General features: G+C 41.8%; 1 protein-coding gene across 1 annotated transcript in view; it reads right to left on the bottom strand.

Annotated features, from left to right (window-relative positions):
* vwa8 (von Willebrand factor A domain containing 8) overlaps positions 1 to 23,184 on the bottom strand; it is a 485,234-nt gene that overhangs the window by 361,127 nt on the left and 100,923 nt on the right. Inside the window, exon 5 of the mRNA XM_063051192.1 lies at positions 13,316 to 13,483. Within this exon, the coding sequence (XP_062907262.1) occupies positions 13,316 to 13,483 (168 nt within the window). The remainder of the gene's footprint in view (positions 1 to 13,315; positions 13,484 to 23,184) is intronic.

Raw genomic sequence — 23,184 nt, 5'->3', positions numbered from 1 at the left:
CAAATGCAAAAAAAAAAGTTTAATGAAAATTCACCGCAAACTGCCATTCATTTAAATGAGATCCAAGCTCATGTGCCTTGGATTCATGGCAACATGAACATAAAGGGTCAGAAATTCATTTTTAACATTTGTTTTATAAAATGTAGAACATTACAGAAGCGTGATAGGTCTTTCAGCCCATGATATCTATGCTTAACACGATGCCAAATTAAAAACTAAATCTTACCTGCTTGCACATGATCTATAATGCACTGTTCAGTGAGGTGAAAATGTATGAACACACATTTAGAACAAACAGAGATGGGTGAATTTGTCATCTATAACAGCACTTTGTATTGCATTGCAGTAATGTATGGATCTACTTCTTTTAGAGCAATGCCCCCTCCACACACACACACACCCCTTAGCACTAGGAATTGTTATCTCTTTTCCCCCCCTCCCTCCCACCCAAAGAAAGCTACTATGCTTCTTAGCTTAATGGGCCCAAGCACTTACAGTCTCTTTTGCAACTTAGTATCCCCTGCAAAGTCAGCAAGCAACGCTTGATTAAATTGTTACAATGATTACAAAGTCACTTGAGCCCTAAACTGCTGGTAATAACTGAGAGATTTAGATTTTACAAAAGGAACCAGTCAAAAGATGAAAGCATTTCTGAATACATTGCAGAACTGCACAAAAATTCCCAGTACTTTTGACTTCAGAGATGGACTTTTTTGATGCATTAAGGGACAGGCATGTATAGTCAAAGCACTCAAATGAGGGTACTATCAGAAAGAAACCTAACCTTAAAACAGCCATTGACCACTGCAATATTGTTAGGGACTACAACAAAAGATGCAGCAGAACTACAGAAAAGGAGGTTAGAATGTGAAATGCAGAAAATATCCCTGAATGGTACAAAAAGCCAAAGATGTTATCAGTGTTGCAAATCCTTCCATGATGCAAATGACTGTTGGTTCAAGGATAAAGTCTGCAGAAAGTGTCACAAACAAGGTCACAGGGATAGAATGTGTAAAACTGACAAAAGGACAACTGAGTGAAACAGTCCCAAACACAAAACTAAGCAAATGCATAAAGCTACCAAATGTATAAAGTTACCAAATGTAAAACAGAATCAGACAACATAGAGTCTGACAAAGGTGAACTGTCATGCTTAGAACTATGTAGTATAACTGAAGCAGATCACAAAATCATCTGGTAGATGTGTTTGGTGTAAAACTGAAAGTGGAGCTGAATACAGCATCAGCTTTGTCCATAATTCCAGAGGCTGACTACAATCAATTGTTTTCTATGGTACCATTAGAGAAGACCTTGATGATGCTAAAGACGAACACAGACAAAAAAGTGTCATCCAAAGGTAAACTGAAAGTAAATGTGATGTATGGAGGCCAAACACAACAGTTAGAGCTTTATGTATTGAAAAGGGAAGGGCCAGCACTTTTTGAACGTGAATGGTTCAGAAAAATCTAACTAGACTGGCACTCAATCAAAGCTCTCAGTGAGACATCAACAGGCAATGGCAGTCCAAATGGTAGCACTAACCAGAGACTGGCACAGCTGCTTAATGCTAATGAGAAGCTGTTTGAGAAGAGGATTGGTAAACTCAAAGGCATGAACGCCAGAATTGAACTGGATGAAACAGCAACACAAAGATTTCATAAAGCGTGTACAGGTCCTTATGCATCATGTCTTAAAGTGGATGCTGAACTATAGAGCTTGGAGGCATCTGGAATTCTCTCCAAGGTTGAGTGGAGCGACTGGGCCATGCCCATTGTCCCAGTGACCAAGAAAGAGAAGGCCAGAGGCATTCGCATGTGTGGAATTTCAAGGTGAGCATCAAGCCAGTGCTGCATACTGTGCAATATCTCATGCCACGAATAGAAGATACTTCTGCATCTTTGGCAGACAGGGAGAGGTTTTCAAAGATTGTCTTGTCACAAGCCAATCTGCTAATGGAGATTGAAGGATCAAGCAGGAAGTTCCTCACAATCAACACTCACAAGGGACTGTTTCAGTAAAATCACCTTGACTTTGGCTTCAATCAGCTCCAGCAATTTGGCAAAGAGCAATGGACCAAGTGCTCCAAGATATCCCAGGAACACAATGTTACCTTGATGATGAAGAGCACCTCCAGAACCTTCGTAAAATGCTTATCAGGCTAAGTGAGCATGGTCTACATGCAAAGAGAGAGAAAAATGAGTTTCTGAAGAATGAAATCTCATTGTGGACGTGTCATTGACAAGCATGGCTTACATAAGTCACAAGAGAAGATTGAAGCAGTGCTACAGGCAGCCAAACCAGTAAACTCAGGACATACTTGAGCCTTGTAATCTACAACCACCGGTTTCACCCAAATATTGCTACAGTGCTGCATCCATTGAACGCACTATTACAGACAGGAGCAAAGTGGTAAAGAATGGAAGAGCATTCAAGGGAACAAAAAGACTAATTACAGCCGATGAACTGCTCACCCATTATGACCCTTCCCTGCCCATCAGACTGGCATGTGATGCATCTCCTTATGGCAGTGGAGCCATTTTGTCTCATGTTATGTAAACTGGGTCTGAATGTCCGATTGTATTTGCTTCAAGATCAATGACAAGTGCAAAACACAACTATGTACAGATTGACCGAGGCCCTTGGTCTAGTATGGGGTATAAAAAAGTTTCACCACTACCTCTACAGACAAAAGTTTACGCTACTGACAAACCCTTGTGTCCATTTTCAATCCTAGGAAGGGAATTCCAGTAACGACTGCTACCCAGTTATAACATTGGGCACTATTCCTAGGAGCCCACTCTTATGACATAGAGTTCAAGGGTACCAAACAACACAGCAATGCTGATGGCTTGTCGCGTCTTCCACTATTGGCAACTGAAGAAGTCTTTATACTGTGACCCAGCAAAAGTATTCTGCACCATATTGGTAGACTAATTGCTGGTAACAAATTCCAAAATACAAAGGGAAATAAGGAATGACCCAACATTGTCAAAAGTCTATGAAATCGTCATGCAAGGATGGTCAACTCATGGCAACCCTACGTTTCCAGAATTCTCAGCAAGATGAGACAATGTCAAAGAACGCTGATGTGTGGATCTCGTGTTGTGGTTCCCTTTTAACTGTACATCAGAGTATTAGAAAATCTGCATGAAGGACAAATGGGTACAGTCAAGATGAAGAGTCTTACCTGGAGCTACATGTGGTGGCCAGGAGTAGATAAACAGATTGAAAACTTCGCCAAAACTTGGTCAGGTTGCCAAAAAGTTCAAAATGCACCCCAACATACACCATAACACCCTTAGGAGTGGCTGTCATCACTATGACAAAGAGTAAACATTGACTTTGCTGGGCCATTCATGGACTCCATGATTCTGATTGCTGTGGATGCTCATTCAAAGTGACCGGAGGTTATACCAATGAAGTCAACCAACTCAGCAAAGACTGTCTCTGCTCTGAGGACTACCTTCATCAGAAATGGCTTACCAGAACAAACTGTGAGTGATAACGGACCACATTACATATCACAATTCCAAATGTTCATGAAGAAAAATGGCATCAGACATTTCAAGTCAGCTCTCAACAACAAATGGGTTAGCTAAAAAGTTTATCCAAACCTTCAATAAGTCCTTTAAAGCGATGGACACGGAGGACATTTCTCTACAGCACAAGGTGGACAACTTCTTTTTGCGTTTCAGAATTCTGTTCATGCAACAACAAATCAAATACCTGCAATGCTGTTCATGAATAGGAATCTGAAACCTCGCATAGACCTTCTAAAACCAGACCTCTGGAGGGAAGTACAGTATAAACAGTTCAGCCAGTTGTCAAGTGAAGCAGCAAGGAACTTCGAGATTAGACACGAAGTCCTAGTGCATGATTACCAAGGAGACAAGTGGACACCAGTAGGTTAGCTACAAGAACTGGACGACAGGCGTACACAGTGGAGATCAGACATGGAGATGTCATGTGGACCAAATACTGGAAGCTCAACCAAAGAACACACTTAAGTTGATTGCATCCAACAAGACAAGCACATTACAGTCACTGGACTTGCCTCTCAGTGATGATGTCACTGACAGCAATGTGACAAGGGAAACCAAGAACATTGTCTTATGCAAGACACCTACCAAACCTGATGTCACTCCACAGGTTCAGAGGCACCATCTTGAAAGCAACAGCGCACCACTCAAAACACTGAATCTTTAGAACTGCGAGTTAGTTATGGACTGTTATTGTGCAAGCAATTTATTTGGGCTATGAGTTTATGAAAAGGAAATTGGACATTTTGTATATACTGTATTCAAGTTTATGTTACATTAATCTACTAAGAGGAAGGAAGTGTAACGTATGGATCTATTTTATTTAGAGTAATAACCACCCTATATATTGATCTGTTGTCTGACTAGAGTTCATGGGTTAAGGGTGAAAGGTGAAAAGTTTAAGGGGAACATGAGGGGAAACTTCTTCACTCAGAGGGTCTTGAGATTGTGGAATGATCTTCCTTCTCAAGTGGTGCATGCTGATCTTCCTTCTCAAGTGGTGCATGCAAGCTCAATTTCACCATTTAAGAGAAATGTGAATGGGTATATGGATGGCAGGGGTAAGGAGAGCTATGGCTCCAGTGCAAGTTGATGGGAGTAGGCAGTTTAAATGGTTCAGCCAGACTAGACGGGCTGAAGAACTTGTTTCTGTGCTGTACTTTTCTATGACTGTATTACTCCCAATCTCAAAGTATCTCTTCTCATCTTCAACCAATGTCCTTATTCTATTGCACACAAGCGCGCACACCACACCCAAATTCATCCCACTAATCTAATGCTCACAAGAAACATCATGTAAATAAATGAAAAGTTAATTCCTGAATGATCTTGAAGTGTTACTCCTCAAAGTATGTAAACACTTGGAACTCAAATATTGGAGTTCACTATGCAGCAGGGTGACAGGCTGCTTCTCCAGAGCTGGAGACAAATGGAAATTTCCTTTATCCTTCAATGTTGCTGCAGTGTTATACAAATCAAGAACCTGAAATGTTCCAGGTACCAGGCAACAAAATGACTGCTTCTGAATGGCTGTTTTCAAGAGACTAGTTAATCATAATGAAAACACTCAGCACAAAATATCCTAAGTTTTACCATTTGCCATCAACGGCCTGGATATGCCCTCATTTGCAGTCACAAGCTCTGGCTACATATCTGGTCCCCAAATACCAAGCACTCTCATTCTCAACGATGGGATAATTGCCAAAGGCAATCTCAGCTTCATTAAGCAGCCTGTGGCCAAGACTCCGATTAGCTCAGCTTAGGAAAGCAAACAAAGTGGATGTAATTTTGGGGTTACCACAGGCTGACGACTATTGCAGAAAGCATTTTAATGACATTGAAAGACACAGTGCAATGTTTTCCCAGCAATGATTAGGAGGTAAAAAGATTAATGAGATTGTCATCAGTCCATCTCTGTGCTATTATACCTTACATTAAGAATACTCTAGAAATTGCAATTCCTGTACTAACAAAAGCAAAGGCTGTCCTCAGTTTTGTGAGAAATATGGAGAAATACAATGAGATACAAGTTGCCTATGGTTTACTCTTCAGATGGTGTCAAGAAGGATGATTAAGCATCATAATACTTGTGGCAACTCTTTGCCACAAAGCCTTCTTCATTCTTCAAACAACACAGAAGCTGGATGCCACAACAAATGTCTAACTCCTGACTCTGTATGAAGTCTATTCCTGTATTCTGTACAAGACTGTGGCAATCATTGTCAAAGTAGATAGTCAATGTTTAATAACAAAGGTAGATTTCTTAAAAATTGTGATTGCCTTCGTGAAGCAGTAGATTGCAACAACCACTTTGCTGCAGTAAATCACATTCAGATTCTTGGTTGCTTCAGTATTCTGGGCAAAGTCACTCTTGGGAATATTTCTCACATCAAAAATCTGGGATCAGGTTCACGAATATCATGTCCTCAAGCACCTTAACAGGGCTGCCCCATCACAACTGACTGCCCAGGAGAGTCAGAATGTGGCTGGTTTGAAAATAGTGCTTCTCAAGGGTAATAACAGAGTCAGGAAGCTAATTGTAATAACAGTAGGTGCTATGACCCAAGAGAAAGGAAAAAAAATAGCCAAGTTGTATCAGGATTCAGTAAGGTCCCTTCATAAATTCGTTGAACCCAATCCCACTGAATAAAGATGTCAATCTGAAAGATGAGTGCAACACATGAAACAAAGATGTTTTCCTTGACGGATCTGGATGATGTGTTCTGGCCATTACCAATACGGCAAAGATCTATCACTATTTAATATAACTTGCCAGGAAGAAACTGCAATCTGAAGATAAAATTTCTGTCATTTATAAAGATGAAACAAATCTCTCAAAACCTCAGGTCCCAAATGATGTATAGCTTCTTCTCTCTATGATGAAATGAAACTACTAAAGATTATGAGCCATAAAATCTCTACATGTTTGGAAGGAGGCAATTTCAGTGCTTGGAAAATCTGACCAGGAAGAATGAGAAGAGAAATTGGTTTGATTTTCACCTAACATACTCTAGAAAACTGATGATGAGCAATGGATGTACCAATTGTGGGATGAAATAAAACAATAATTCATAATAGAGACAGGGAAACAGACCCTTTGCCCAATTCACCCATTCGGACTAAAGGTGTCAACCCAAGTTAGTCTCACTTGCCGCATTTGGTCCTTGTCCCACTAAACCTTTCATAATCATGTACTTATCCAAATGTCTTTAATATGTGCCTCAACTACTTTCTCTGGAAGCTCATTCCATTCACAAGCTCTTCTCTGCGTGAAGCAGTTACCTATCAGGTCATTTTTATGTTTTTCCCCTTAAGCCTATGCCTCCAGTTTTTGGTTTCCTTTTCCTTGAAAAAAGACACTGTGCATTCACCCTAGCTATGCCTCTCATGATTTTATATTCCTCTATAAGGTCACTCCTCAAATCTCCTATGTTCTCTCCCTATAACTCAAGCCTTCAATTCTTGGTGACATTTTCATACACTCATAATCTCTCGAACAGGAGGCAGTGCTGTGGGATGACACTACATCCATAACATAACATAACATCTAAAACAGGGTTCCCAACCTTATTTATGCCACGAGCCTTACTGTTAACAGAGGGGTCTGTGGACCCCCTGTTGGAAACCCATGATCTAAAAGAACATTCAACAAATATGAGAGAGTTCAGCACAGAGATTTTTGAGAGTGTGTGTAGTTACTGGATTTCCATTTTGTTCTATACTGACTTTGAAGTCAGGAGTTGTGGAGTAATTTGAAGCTCTTAAAGAACTCCAGCAGAGGTGAACAATGCTGAAGGCTTATTTCATTACCTACCAGTCCTTACTTCATCCATTCATACAGGTTTGTGCTCTGTCAATCGTGAATAACCAACTCTATAAGCTTAGAAAGGAGATAAAGTCAAGGTCGGCAGCTGGTAGACAAGGGAAGGCAATAAGCGTAGATATGAAATGTGACTATTCAGAGATAGTCCAGCCTCAGGGGATTGGTCACAGGGAGGAGATGGATTCCTAGCAGTGAGTCTGGCAACAAGGTGTGGATATGGAAGCTCATGACTATGAATATACAGTTTCCAAGAAGCTCACAGCAGCATGAGGCCTGAAGGAGGGAGCAGCAGCAATACTTAGTGCGGCACATTAGCAGGTTTTCACTTTACGGCAAGCGTCTGAGGCTAATAAAAAATCAAGACCTGATATTTATTCATTAAAAAAGATCATGTCAGCCAAGAAGTGACAAAAATTGACAAAAATATTTGGAGGAAACTGTTAACAGTGTATTGAATGAACCTGAATCTTAAAGGGGTCTCCCTTAATCTCAATGAAACCTTCTGCTCAGATATGAAAGATAAGAGATAGATTCTGAGAAAGAGACCCCAACCAAACAACCACTCCCACCAAATATTCCCACTGAAGTGGAATAACATAGGACGTATCAGAAAAAGAGAAAGAACATCAGTGGAAGTTGGAAGGACAGGTCAGAGAAATGGCAGAAAAGAGAGGAAACAGACAGGTAAAGTGAAGGCGCTGTTTAAAAGAACAGAGCAAATAAAAAAAGGAGGCCAGAAAAAGAGCTGAAATATTGTAGCCCCATTCTTTCATCTGTGCTTCTTTCTGCAAAAAACCCACAGAGGCTCACATTTGTATCTGACAGAATATTAAAATAAAAATTACAATGCAGATAGAAGGAAGGACCAGTTTTTGCTCTCAGTAAATAAAACATGCAAGGATTTGCAGTTCCGTAAACTGCACACAAGCCTACTGATATTCATTTAGCCAGGTTTGCCAACATGTCACATTCTGAAAATGTCCCAAAGACATGAAAAAGAAAAGAGTTGTTTCTGTAGCCAGAACATCAGAATCAGTGTGATGGTAAATAACTGGCTCACGAGCAACCAGAACCAATCTTTCACTGGATGTAAAACCTGCCAGTTTAAAAGCTGACCTTAAAGAGACAAATATAAATGAAATTCTTTAAAAGGTCTTCAATCAGAACAGAATCAAAATGACTAAATCTTTTTATAATGATGTAGAATTTGGTTTACAAGCATAAATAATCTTCTAAAACAATTTCATTTCAATTCTACCCAAACAAAATATTCTTTCTTTTCAAATCTTTTTATTGTTATAGACAGGAAAAATAACATGAGTACATCGAAGTAACAACACTTACAATGCCTCAAAAAAAACATTATCTTAAAGATTGAAAAAATTTTTTATGATAATAAAAAAAACCTACTAAGCAGAAAAGTGAGAAAAAAAAAAGAACCCATTAGGTGTACAACCCCGGAGTCATGCGTCATGACTCAAGTTTTTGGATCATTGGGACCTCTTTTGGCGCAGGTATAACCTGTTCAAAAAGGACGGGTTACACTTGAATCCTAGGGGGACCAATATCCTGGCGGGGAGATTTGCGAGGGTTACTGAGGTGACTTTAAACTAGAATGGTTGGGGGGTGGGAATCAAATTAAAGAGACGAGGAGAGAGGCAGTTAGTTCACAACAGGGGGATGGGAACAAGTGCAGAGAGACAGAGGGGTGTAAAATGAGGATAGAAGCAAAAAGTAGTAAGGTGAAAAGTAAAAGAGGCAGGCCGGCAAATCCAGGGCAAAAAATCAAAAAGGGCCACTTTTCAACATAATTGTATAAGGGCTAAGAGTGTTGTACAAGCGAGCCTGAAGGCTTTGTGTGTCAATGCAAGGAGCATTCGTAACAACGTGGATGAATTAAAAGTGCAGATTGTTATTAATGAATATGATATAGTTGGGATCACAGAGACATGGCTCCAGGGTGACCAGGGATGGGAGCTCAACATTCAGGGATATTCAATATTCAGGAGGGATAGGCATGAAAGAAAAGGAGGTGGGGTAGCACTGCTGGTTAGAGAGGAGATTAACGCAATAGAAAGGAAGGACATTAGCCGGGAGGATGTGGAATCGATATGGATAGAGCTGCGTAACACTAAGGGGCAGAAAATGCTGGTGGGAGTTGTGCACAGGCCACCTAACAGTAGTAGTGAGGTTGGGGATGGTGTTAAACAGGAAATTAGAAATGTGTGCAATAAAGGAACAGCAGTTATAATGGGTGACTTCAATCTACATATAGATTTGGTGAACCAAATTGGTAAGAGTGCTGAGGAAGAGGATTTCTTGGAATGTATGCGGGATGGTTTTTTGAACCAACATGTCGAGGAACCAACTAGATAGCAGGCTATTCTAGACTGGGTATTGAGCAAGAAGGAAGGGTTAATTAGCAATCTTGTCGTGAGAGGCCCCATGGGTAAGAGTGACCATAATATGGTGGAATTCTTTATTAAGATGGAGAGTGACATAGTTAATTCAGAAACAAAGGATCTGAACTTAAAGAAGGGTAACTTTGAAGGTATGAGACGTGAATTATCTAAGATAGACTGGCAAATGACACTTAAAGGCTTGACAGTGGATATGCAATGGCAAGCATTTAAAGATCGCATGGATGAACTACAACAATTGTTCATCCCAGTTTGGCAAAAGAATAAATCAAGGAAGGTAGTGCACCAGTGGCTGACAAGGGAAATTAGGGATAGTATCAATTCCAAAGAAGAAGCATACAAATTAGCCAGAGAAAGTGGCTCACCTGAGGACTGGGAGAAATTCAGAGTCCAGCAGAGGAGGACAAAGGGCTTAATTAGGAAGGGGAAAAAAGATTATGAGAGAAAACTGGCAGGGAACATAAAAACTGACTGTAAAAGCTTTTATAGATATGTGAAAAGAAAAAGATTCGTTAAGACAAATGTAGGTCCCCTATAGACAGAAACAGGTGAATTGATTATGGGGAGCAAGGACATGGCAGACCAATTGAATAACTACTTTGGTTCTGTCTTCACTAAGGAGGACATAAATAATCTTCCAGAAATAGTAGGGGGCAGGGGGTCCAGTGAGATGGAGGAACTGAGCGAAATACATGTTAGTAGGGAAGTGGTGTTAAGTAAATTGAAGGGATTAAAGGCAGATAAATCCTCAGGGCCAGATGGTCTGCATCTCAGAGTGCTTAAGGAAGTAGCCCAAGAAATAGTGGATGCATTAGTGATAATTTTTCAAAACTCTTTAGATTCTGGACTAGTTCCTGAGGATTGGAGGGTGGCTAATGTAACCCCACTTTTTAAAAAAGGAGGGAGAGAGAAACCGGGGAATTATAGACCGGTAAGCCTGACATCGATGGTGGGGAAAATGCTAGAGTCAGTTATCAAAGATGTGATAACAGCACATTTGGAAAGCAGTGAAATCATCGGACAAAGTCAGTATGGATTTGTGAAAGGAAAATCATGTCTGATGAATCTCGTAGAATTTTTTGAGGATGTAACTAGTAGAGTGGATGTGGTGTATTTGGATTTTCAAAAGGCTTTTGAAAAGGTCCCACACAGGAGATTAGTGTGCAAACTTAAAGCACACGGTATTGGGGGTAGGGTATTGATGTGGATAGAGAATTGGTTGGCAGACAGGAAGCAAAGAGTGGGAATAAACGGGGCCTTTTCAGAATAGCAGGCAGTGACTAGTGGGGTACCGCAAGGCTCAGTGCTGGGACCCCAGTTGTTTACAATATATATTAATGACTTGGATGAGGGAATTAAATGCAGCACCTCCAAGTTTGCGGATGACACGAAGCTGGGCGGCAGTGTTAGCTGTGTGGAGGATGCTAAGAGGATGCAGGGTGACTTGGATAGGTTAGGTGAGTGGGCAAATTCATGGCAGCTGCAATTTAATGTGGATAAATGTGAGGTTATCCACTTCGGTGGCAAAAACAGGAAAACAGATTATTATCTGAATGGTGGCCAATTAGGAAAAGGGGAGGTGCAACGAGACCTGGGTGTCATTATACACCAATCATTGAAAGTGGGCATGCGGGTACAGCAGGCGGTGAAAAAGGCGAATGGTATGCTGGCATTCATAGCAAGAGGATTCGAGTACAGAAACAGGAAGGTACTACTGCAGTTGTACAAGGCCTTGGTGAGACCACACCTGGAGTATTGTGTGAAGTTTTGGTCCCCTAATCTGAGGAAAGACATCCTTGCCATAGAGGGAGTACAAAGAAGGTTCACCAGATTGATTCCTGGGATGGCAGGACTTTCATACGATTTAAGACTGGATCGACTAGGCTTATACTCGTTGGAATTTAGAAGATTGAGGGGGGGATCTGATTGAAACATATAAAATCCTAAAGGGATTGGACAGGCTAGATGCAGGAAGATTGTTCCCGATGTTGGGGAAGTCCAGAACGAGGGGTTACAGTCTGAGGATAAAGGGGAAGCCTTTTAGGACCGAGATTAGGATTTCTTCACACAGAGAGTGGTGAATCTGTGGAATTCTCTGCCACAGGAAACAGTTGAGGCCGGTTCATTGGCTATATTTAAGAGGGAGTTAGATATGGCCCTTGTGGCTAAAGGGATCAGGGGGTATGGGGGGAAGGCTGGTACAGGGTTCTGAGTTGGATGATCAGCCATGATCATACTGAATGGTGGTGCAGGCTCGAAGGGCCAAATAGCCTACTCCTGCACCTATTTTCTACGTTTCTATGTCATACAAAAAGCTTCTAAAAATAAACATCAAACCGCCAGCAAGAAAAGAAAATATACTGAAAAAAATACTAAAAAACCTATATCCTGTGATTAAGTATTCTTTACAAAGTTGGCTCCAGTTCTGCAAATTTTTTAATCTTAAATTTAAACTTTGTAGTTTAATTTACCGAAATTACTTTTTTAAGCCTTCTTTGACTGATCCAATTTTTTTACTTTGGAAAAATAAAGGTATTAATTCTTTTTTGGATTTTTTAAAGAAAATAGATTGATGTCTTTTGAACAATTAATTGATAAATATTCTCTTTCATACTCACACTTTCTGCAATACCTTCAAGTTAGATATTTTTACAAAAATATTTGAGTAATTTTCCTTACATATTGGAGGCTGACCTGTTAGATACTATTATGAGTACAAACGGAATATTCTAAAACCACTGGCCCTATTTCAGTTGATATTTGATATTGCAGTAAAAAAAATCTACCTTCCTCCTATCAGTACATTGAACTAAATGGGTAATTTCAAAATTAAAAGCAGCATTTGTTCCTGCATATGGTAGAGCTATGGTCCACATGATTCAGTTACATCTCACCAATGTTCACACTAGCCAAAAAAGGCAATACAGTAATTCAGTGGTATACAAGTATGGAACAAGCAGCTCCTCCATAGTGGGCTGGAACACTGTGCAAAGACTGGAACCACTTCGTCATACACAATACAGATCTGGAACTCTCAGATGGGGCATAGGAGAGGTGGATAGGTTAACTGGGAATCTCAGGGCTGAATATTATAGGTTCAACAGGCATATGCATGAAGGCTACGGAACTTGTGTAGGTAAAAGGAGTTATAATATTTAATAGTCATGATCTAACAGAAAGAGGAGACAAGTACAAGACAGGATATAAACCTCAAACCTTCTTAACTGCTACTACCACATCCTTGTACCCTGAGGAGGGTCAAGGTGGATGGCAGATATCATGCAAAAACACAAAGGGGAAGTAATGGGATAGTAAATGTAACAGAACAAGAACCGAACTTTAGACAAGAGAGCCTAGGTGGTGAAGGATGAGACCTGCAGCACTTCGATACGGTAGATTAGATTCAATGGCATGACGAATAACAGGCCACTGATCAGCTTAATGTTATTTGAGAGCTCAGCAACTTCAAAGGTAGGAAAAGCTGAGGACATGCTATTTCTCCATTCTTTGAGATTAATACTCTTTCCAATTACCTTCAGTAGTTTGTCATAGCGTTCTGCAGACATAAGAAACCTCCCATCTTCCAGCTGCATCTCTCTGTTTTCCAAAAGATTGTTCAATACGGGTAGAACGTTGCGTTCAGCTTTCTCCAATCCTTCCAGCACTAAGATTCTTCCTTCAGTTGCAGCACGAACAGCACACTTTCCAGAGAAAAAAAGATGAGAAAGTATAAACATAAATAGAGGAGCAAGCCATTCAGCCCTTCATGCCTGTTCTTATATTCAAATAAGTTCATCACTGATCATTTACCTCTGCTCCATTTTCCTACAGTGAAACCCTAGATTCTTGATTCTCTTAATATAACTACAAATGTATAAATCTCTGATTTGAATATACTTAGTGAATAAACTTCACAGCACTCTTGAGTAGTGAATTCCAAAGCAATTTCTTCTCAACTCAGCTTTCAATACTGACCCTTCAATTTGTGACTGACCCCAGTTCAAGACATTCCAACGGGAAATATATCAAATCTACATCCACTCTGCCAAACCTCATAAGAATTTTGTCTATTTAAATGAGCAATTAATTGGAAATAAAACTAAGTGATTGTACCAAAACATAACCACATATGAATCTCACTAACTGCCAACAGCAGCTCTATATCTACAATAAAAAGGAAAAATACTCGGTAGATCAGGCAGCATGTATGGAAAAACAAAGTTAATATCTCATGTCCATATAAATGCATCTCATGCTTTCAAATACTATTGTGTACAGTTGAAGGCAGCTTAATCTCTCCTAATTTAACAAACCTGCTACCCCAGGAATCAAGCAACACACATAAAAATTGCTGGTGAACGCAGCAGGCCAGGCAGCATCTCGAGGAAGAGGTGCTGCCTGGCCTGCTGTATTCACCAGCAATTTTTATGTGTGTTGCTTGAATTTCCAGTATCTGCAGAATTCCTGTTGTTTACCCCAGGAATCAATCTTGTATATCAAAACGTTGGGCGCTTCAACCCACGATGCCTGTGCTAAACATGAAGCCAAATTAAACTAATTTCACTTACCTAAGCATGATCAATACCCCTAATTTATATTCATGTTCGTGTCTGTCTAGATACCTTTTAAATGCAAGTATCATTCCTGCTTCCACCAGCACCCTGGCAGTGTATTCCATGGGTACCTGTCACAACATTGTATAAAATCTTGTTCCCCAAATCTCCCTTCAATTTTTCCCGTCGCTTTAAACCTCTACGTCCTTCACAATTTCCTCATAACTTCTAACAGGTCTCCCCTCGACCTTCGACACTCCAGAGAAAATGATCCAAGTCTGACCAACCTCTCCTGATATGAATGAATGAGGATACCCAGGACTCTCAAGAGCCCAATTTCTCTTTTCGGAATTGCCCTGACATTCCCTGCAACTTCTCCACAGCTGCAATGCCAGTTAGAGTTTTATAACATTAGGAAACTTATTCCACTCATCCAGTCCACTGACACTGGTGCGACATCTCACGAGTTATAGCCACCCAAATGTAAAAGGCCTTCTTGAGTCCTCCTCTTGGCATTTTGTCGGTTTTTAAAAAGTGAGCAGGCAATGAATGAAGCTTGAGCAAAAATTTCCAATTGAAAGGAAAAAAAACAACATTGTATGCAAAACATACACTATACAAGAGCCTTAGAAACTGCCAACAGCAGCTACATACTGTATTCACAATTAAAAAAAAGAAAAATGCTGAAGATTCTCAGTATGCTCGGTCGCATATATGAAATGTGGAACAGAATTAATATTTCGAAACTGGATAGATACTATGTAACCATCAGTGACATTTGGAGGAATGCTATGCATTAGTACATCAAAACCTTACAATGGACTACATCTTAGAACACTGAGAATGATGAGGATGTCACCGTATGAGTGGCTGAGGCAAAGGGGTGGCCAAATGATCATCCATGATTGGGACAATGCCAGAGAGAGGGGATTTGATAGGTACAAGGGTACATGGATCAGTACACTGTAGGAACAGGCCCTTTGGCCCATGATGTCTATGCTGTGTACATTACTATGTTAAACGAAAGAATTTCTGCCTCCATGTGATCTAAATGCCTATATTCCCTGCTTATTCATATGCCTATCTAACATCCTCTTCAATGCCCTTATCATATTTCTTTCCAACATTACCCCAAGCAGCCCATTCTAAGCACCTAGCACTCTGTGCAAAAAATTTGCCTTGCATGTCTCCTTTAAACTTCACCACCTCCTCCCCACCCTAAGCGCATGACCTCTCATATTAGATATTTCAAACCTAGGGAAAAGATTCTGACTTTCTGCCTCTCATAATTTTATAAACAACTCACAGGATAATTCTAGGGAGCAAAAACAAATGCTGGTATCCATATCCATTCCCATTCATCCCAGTTTGGCAAAAGAATAAGTCAAGGAAGGTAGTGCACCCATGGCTGACAAGAGAAATTAGGGATAGTATCAATTCCAAAGAAGAAGCATACAAATTAGCCAGAAAAAGTGGCTCACCTGAGGACTGGGAGATATTCAGAGTTCAGCAGAGGAGGACAAAGGGCTTAATTAGGAAGGGGAAAAAAGATTATGAGAGAAAACTGGCAGGGAACATAAAAACTGACTGTAAAAGCTTTTATAGATATGTAAAAAGGAAAAGACTGGTAAAGACAAATGTAGTTCCCCTACAGACAGAAACAGGTGAATTGATTATGGGGAGCAAGGACATGGCTGACCAATTGAATAATTACTTTGGTTCTGTCTTCACTAAGGAGGACATAAATAATCTTCCAGAAATAGTAGGGGACAGAGGGTCCAGTGAGATGGAGGAACTGAGCGAAATACATGTTAGTAGGGAAGTGGTGTTAAGTAAATTGAAGGGATTAAAGGCAGATAAATCCTCAGGGCCAGATGGTCTGCATCCCAGAGTGCTTAAGGAAGTAGCCCAAGAAATAGTGGATGCATTAGTGATAAGTTTTCAAAACTCTTTAGATTCTGGACTAGTTCCTGAGGATTGGAGCGTGGCTAATGTAACCCCACTTTTTAAAAAAGGAGGGAGAGAGAAACCGGGGAATTATAGACCGGTTAGCCTAACGTCAGTGGTGGGGAAACTGCTGGAGTCAGTTATCAAAGATGTGATAACAGCACATTTGGAAAGCAGTGAAATCATCGGACAAGGTCAGCATGGATTTGTGAAAGGAAAATCATGTCTGACGAATCTCATAGAATTTTTTGAGGATGTAACTAGTAGAGTGGATAGGGGAGAACCAGTGGATGTGGTATATTTGGATTTTCAAAAGGCTTTTGACAAGGTCCCACACAGGAGATTAGTGTGCAAACTTAAAGCACATGGTATTGGGGGTAAGGTATTGATGTGGATAGAGAATTGGTTAGCAGACAGGAAACAAAGAGTGGGAATAAACGGGACCTTTTCAGAACGGCAGGCAGCGACTAGTGGGGTACCGCAAGGCTCAGTGCTGGGACCCCAGTTGTTTACAATATATATTAATGACTTGGACGAGGGAATTAAATGCAGCATCTCCAAGTTTGCGGATGACACGAAGCTGGGCGGCAGTGTTAGCTGTGAGGAGGATGCTAAGAGGATGCAGGGTGACTTGGATAGGTTGGGTGAGTGGGCAAATTGATGGCAGATGCAAGTTAATGTGGATAAATGTGAGGTTATCCACTTTGGTGGCAAAAATAGGAAAACAGATTATTATCTGAATGGTGGCTGATTAGGAAAAGGGGAGGTGCAACAAGACCTGGGTGTCATTATACACCAGTCATTGAAAGTGGGCATGCAGGTACAGCAGGCGGTGAAAAAGGCGAATGGTATGCTGGCATTTATAGCGAGAGGATTCGAGTACAGGAGCAGGGAGGTACTACTGCAGTTGTACAAGGCCTTGGTGAGACCACACCTGGAGTATTGTGTGCAGTTTTGGTCCCCTAATCTGAGGAAAGACATCCTTGCCATAGAGGGAGTACAAAGAAGGTTCACCAGATTGATTCCTGGGATGGCAGGACTTTCATATGAAGAAAGACTGGATGAACTAGGCTTGTACTCGTTGGAATTTAGAAGATTGAGGGGGGATCTGATTGAAACGTATAAAATCCTAAAGGGATTGGACAGGCTAGATGCAGGAAGATTGTTCCCGATGTTGGGGAAGTCCAGAACGAGGGGTCACAGTTTGAGGATAAAGGGGAAGCCTTTTAGGACCGAGATTAGGAAAAACTTCTTCACACAGAGAGTGGTGAATCTGTGGAATTCTCTGCCACAGGAAACAGTTGAGGCCAGTTCATTGGCTATATTTAAGAGGGAGTTAGATATGGCCCTTGTGGCTACGGGGATCAGGGGGTATGGAGGGAAGGCTGGTGCAGGGTTCTGAGTTGGATGATCAGCCATGATCATAATAAATGGCGGTGCAGGCTCGAAGGGCCGAATGGCCTACTCCTGCACCTAATTTCTATGTTTCTATGTTTCTATAGGGTTAAAGAGGAAGTTTTTGCATTCTATCTTCTCTCATTGCTAGCAAACTTAACAAAATTAGCACATATGGTGCAACATTATAGAATTTCTAATCTTCGGGCAATATAATTTCACCCCCCTTCACCAGATGACAGTGCTGTGCATACTGCTAAACTCCATTAAAACCCAAGACCATGGAATAAACAGACCCAGAAATAAATACCGTAACTAAGTATAAGTGATTACTAGAATTTCCACAATGGTTCCATTTGTTTATTCAAGTATCAAAGACCCAGTGTAGACAAAAAAAATCTCTGTATTCAATAGTTTGATAGTGTTGGCTGATCTCAGCCTGATCAGCAAATGGCCAACAGCCTCACATCTAATCTAAGTCTCAGTGTTTCTCTAATATTGACTTCTTGCACTGCTCAGTGGAATGCGCTGCCAGTTAAACTGGTGGTCAAAAAGCAGTGTAGCACTTGTGTCACAGAAGTTTCAAGCTATGATCATGTCCAAATGGAAATTCTAACCATGACATTAAATGGCATTACCATCACCGAGATATTTACCAATATTATCCTGGGGGTCACGATTGACCGGAAACTGAAATAGACCAGCCAAATAAAACACTATAACTACAAGAACTCATAGAGTGGGCACTTCTCCAACACCCTCCCACAATCTACAAAGTAGAAGTCAGGAACATAACCTAGTTGTCAGGATGAATGCAGCACAAACAATTCTGAAGTATCCCAATACATTCCAGGGCTAAGCAACTGCTTGATCAGCACTCCATCATCCAGCCTAAATATTCATTCCCTCCACTACCAACCTACAGAGACGAATAAATGTACCATTGACCAAATGTACTCCAGATAGTCAGCAATTTCTAAACCTGTAACTCTTAGCACCAGAAAGGCAAAGGCACCAGGCACCTCACATACAAGCTGCTTGCTTAGGATGGTGGTGAATATTGGTAGCTTGAGTTGAAGCGTTTGATGTTGCGGTGTTCACCAAGCTTGGCAATTAGCTCAGAGGCACTTCATCACCGGTCGAGATGACATCTTCAGAGCGCAGTTGTTGGTGTTTCTCTCTGGGAGGGTTCGCATTTATATAGCACACCACCCCCCCCCCCCATTCGCTTGCCTCAGACCTGATCAGGATCACAAACTGGCAGTGCAGAGGCATGATCTACTGTCGTTGTTCTCGGTACATGAAGACCAAGACCACCACCTTAACTGGGACACGACAGAAGTTCTGGCACATCAAACATGAAGCAAGCAGAAGAATTTTTAGAAGCATGGTTCTCTTCTGATAACTTTGTAAACAAACATATCAAAATAGATGCCATCTACGAACCCCTAAGCGCCAAAGAAATGTAAGCCAGTAGAATTTGAAGGTCAACTGAAGAGGTAGCCAATTAGGACCAATGCAAGCAAAGGAGTGGGGGGGGGGAGGGCAGCACTCCCAGAGTGAAACACCAACAAAAATGGACAGAAGGTGTCACCTGAACTGGTGATGAAGAATTTGCAAGCTAATTGCCAAGCTTAGCAAACGCCGCAACATCAAATTGCATGCTATCTGGAGTTGGAAAGATATTCCTGATCCTTCAAGATTGAGTGCTAACATATTTTAGTATTGCACAACGCCAAAGTTCTACGGTTTGTAAAAATACTCAGTTGAGCTTTATTAGCATTAGATGAACAATCTCATCCATGTAGTCTGCTATTCAATATGTTGCTTTGGTAAGCTATAGTGCCAGCTATAATTCAGAGGTACAATCTCACCTCATAGATTGTCCTTTCAAGTCCTTCTTGTTACACTTTGTAACTGTAGAAACTAATTGAAAGGAAAATACAGGAGCCTCGATGAACGTGACTAGTTTGTTTTTACTTCAGTGAGTCCCGAATGTCGTGGTGTGATGATGTATGCCATTCATGTATTTTTAAATATAAGCTGTGATTAATTATGTAAACAACAAAGAATGCTTAATCAAATCATATATTTACAATATTATTCAAATATTACTGAAATATTAAATAAACAACATTCCTTCCTGCTTAGCTATAAACTTAGACATCTACAACACAGTAAATTTTGAATTGACCCATTTAGGCCTGGGTTTCTGTGGAGGATTTCTTACCCCATTAGGATCGGAGTCACACTGTTTGGCAGGAAAAACTTGTGGCTGTGAAACACTCTTATGTTCTGAGCCCTCCTCCATGGTGGCTGTAGTTGATTCTGGGACTGCAGGAAGTGGTTCTGACAATTCTGGACAACTTTCTTCTCTAACAATTGACTCTGCTTTCCTCAACTAATCAAGTGTCACCTCCAGATGCCATCAGATGCAATCTCCTCAATGTAGAATGGTCCAGTTCTGTCCTTAAGCAACATACACAAAAAATGCTGGTGGAGCGCAGCAGGTCAGGCAGCATCTATAGGAAGAGGTACAGTCGACGTTTCAGGCCGGGACCCTTCAGCAGGACTAACTGAAAGAACAGATAGTAAGAGATTTGAAAGTAGGAGGGGGAGGGGGAGATCTGAAATCTTAGGAGAAGACAGGAGGGGAGGAGTGGATCTAAGAGCTGGAAAGTTGAGAGAATCATGGGATGGGAAGCCTGGGGAGAAAGAGAAGGGAGGAGGGGAGCCCGGAGGGTGGAAAGCAGGCAAGGAGTTATAGTGAGAGGGACAGAGGGAGAAAAGAGAGAGAGAAAAAAAGGGGGGGGAATAAAAAATACATTAAAAATATATTAAATAAATAAATAAGGGATGGGGTGTGAAGGGGAGGAGGGGCATTAACGGAAGTTAGAGAAGTCAATATTCATGCCATCAGGTTGGAGGCTACCCAGACGGAATATAAGGTGTTGTTCCTCCAACCTGAGTGTGGCTTCATCTTGACAGTAGAGGAGGCCGTGGATAGGATTATCAGAATGGGAATGGGTCGTGGAATTAAAATGTGTGGCCACTGGGAGATCTTGCTTTCCCTGGCGGACAGAGCGTAGTTGTTCAGCGAAACTGTCTCCCAGCCTGTGTCAGTTCTCGCCAATATATAGAATATATCTTCCCAATATATCCCTCTATCACCACTCTGCTCTGTCTAGTGGAATTAGTCCTTATTCTTAACGATTTCTCCTTTGGCTGCTCCCACTTCCTCCAAACCAAAGGTGTAGCCATGGGCACCCCTATGGGTCCCAGCTATGCTTACCTTTTCACTGGCTTTGTGGAACAATCCATGTTCCAAGCCTGTACTGGTATCTGTCCCCCTCTTCTCCTTCGCTACATTGACGACTGCATTGGTGCTGCTTCCTGCACGCATGCTGAGCTCGTTGACTTCATTAACTTTGCCTCCAACTTTCACCCTGCCCTCAAGTTTACCTGGTCCATTTCCAACACCTCCCTCCCCTTTCTAGATCTTTCTGTCTCTATCTCTATCTCTGGAGACAGCTTATCTACTGATGTCTACTATAAGCTTACGGACTCTCACAGCTACCTGGACTATTCCTCTTCCCACTCTGTCTCTTGCAAAAATGCCATTCCCTTCTCGCAATTCCTCCATCTCCACCGTATCTGCTCTCAGGATGAGGCTTTTCATTCCAGACGAGGGAGATGTCCTCGCTTTTTTAAAGAAAGAGGCTTCCCTTCCTCCACCATCAACTCTGTTCTCAAACACACCTCTCCCATTTCACGCACATCCGCTCTCACCCCATCCTCCCACCACCCCACTAGGAATAGGGTTCCTCTTGTCTGAACCTACCACCCCTCAGCCTCTGGGTCCAACATACAATTCTCCGTAACTTCCGCCACCTCCAACGGGATCCCACCAACAAGCACATCTTTATTCCCCCCCCCTTCTGCTTTCCGCAGGGATTGCTCCCTACGTGACTCCCTTGTCCATTCGTTCCCCCCCATCCCTCCCCACTGATCTCCCTCTCAGCACTTATCCTTGTAAGCGGAAAAAGTGCTACACATGCCCTTACACTTCCTCCCCTCACCACCATTCAGGGCCCCAGATAGTCCTTCCAGGTGAGGCGACATTTCACCTGTGAGTCGGCTGGGGTGATATACTGTGTCCGGTGCTCCCGGTGAGGCCTTCTATATATTGGCGAGACCCGACGCAGACTGGGAGACTGTTCCGCTGAACACCCACGCTCTGTCCGCCAGGGAAAGCAGGATTTCCCAGTGGCCACACATTTTAATTCCACATCCCATTCTGATACGTCTATCCACGGCCTCCTCTACTGTCAAGATGAAGCCACACTCAGGTTGGAGGAACAACACCTTATATTCCGTCTAGGTAGCCTCCAACCTGATGGCATGAATATTGACTTCTCTAACTTCCGTTAATGCCCCTCCTCCCCTTCACACCCCATCCCTTATTTATTTATTTAATATATTTTTTTATGTATTTCCCCCCCCCCTTTTTTTCTCTCTCTTTCTTTTCTCCCTCTGTCCCTCTCACTATAACTCCTTGCCTGCTCTCCACCCTCCAGGCTCCCCTCCCCATTTCTCTTTCTCCCCAGGCTTCCCGTCCCATAATCCTCTCCCTTCTCCAGCCTGGTATCCCTTCTGCGAATCAACTTTCCAGCTCTTCGATCCACTCCTCCCCTCCTGTCTTCTCCTATCATTTCGGATCTCCCCCTCCCCCTCTCAAATCTCTCACTATCTCTTCTTTCAGTTAGTCCTGACGAAGGGTCCCGGCCCAAAACGTTGACTGTACCTCTTCCTATAGATGCTGCCTGGCCTGCTGCGTTCCACCAGCATTTTTTGTGTGTGATGCTTGAACTTCCAGCATCTGCAGATCTCCTCGTGTCTAGTTCTGTCCTTAATCTTCCCAAGTACCCACTTTTGATCACCTCTGCAATCTGTTGCCAGGATTGCTTACCTAGGAATGAAACATTGAAACTCATGGTTTGAGAAGTCCTCAATTTGTCTCAGCTGTTTGTCCTGCATATTCCTTCTGAGATTGGGTTTGAGGAGATACAACCTTGAGTGCAGGGAACTACCCAGGAACAGCACAGCCAGTGCCAAGTTGGTTGTGGAGTGTGCAGTATTGCAATATGCAAATGAAAAATTGGCGAGCTTCGATTCAGTGTTAGTATAGTGTGCTCCTTTGACAATGCTCACAGTGTGTTCTTTAAACTCTGAACAAACTTTTCTGCCAAGCCATTTGTAGCTGGGTGGTATAGTGCAGATGTAGTATGTCTTATTCCATTCTTTTTCAGAAATGCCTGAAACTTTTCCTCAATAAACTGTGGTCCATTATCACTGAATAAGTGCTCTGGAACACCAGTCTTTGAAAAGAGGTTTCTCAACACATCAACAGTGTGTGAGACTGTAGTGGAAGAAATTGGGAATAGTTGTGGCCACGTTGTAGCTACATCCACTACTACTAAGAAATTTGGGCCCATGAATGGTCTGGC

The sequence above is a fragment of the Mobula hypostoma genome, chromosome 6 (assembly GCF_963921235.1).
Source record: "Mobula hypostoma chromosome 6, sMobHyp1.1, whole genome shotgun sequence".
NCBI lineage: Eukaryota > Metazoa > Chordata > Chondrichthyes > Myliobatiformes > Myliobatidae > Mobula > Mobula hypostoma.
Note: the sequence above shows the minus strand (reverse complement) of the source record. Positions and strands in the feature narration are given on the sequence as shown.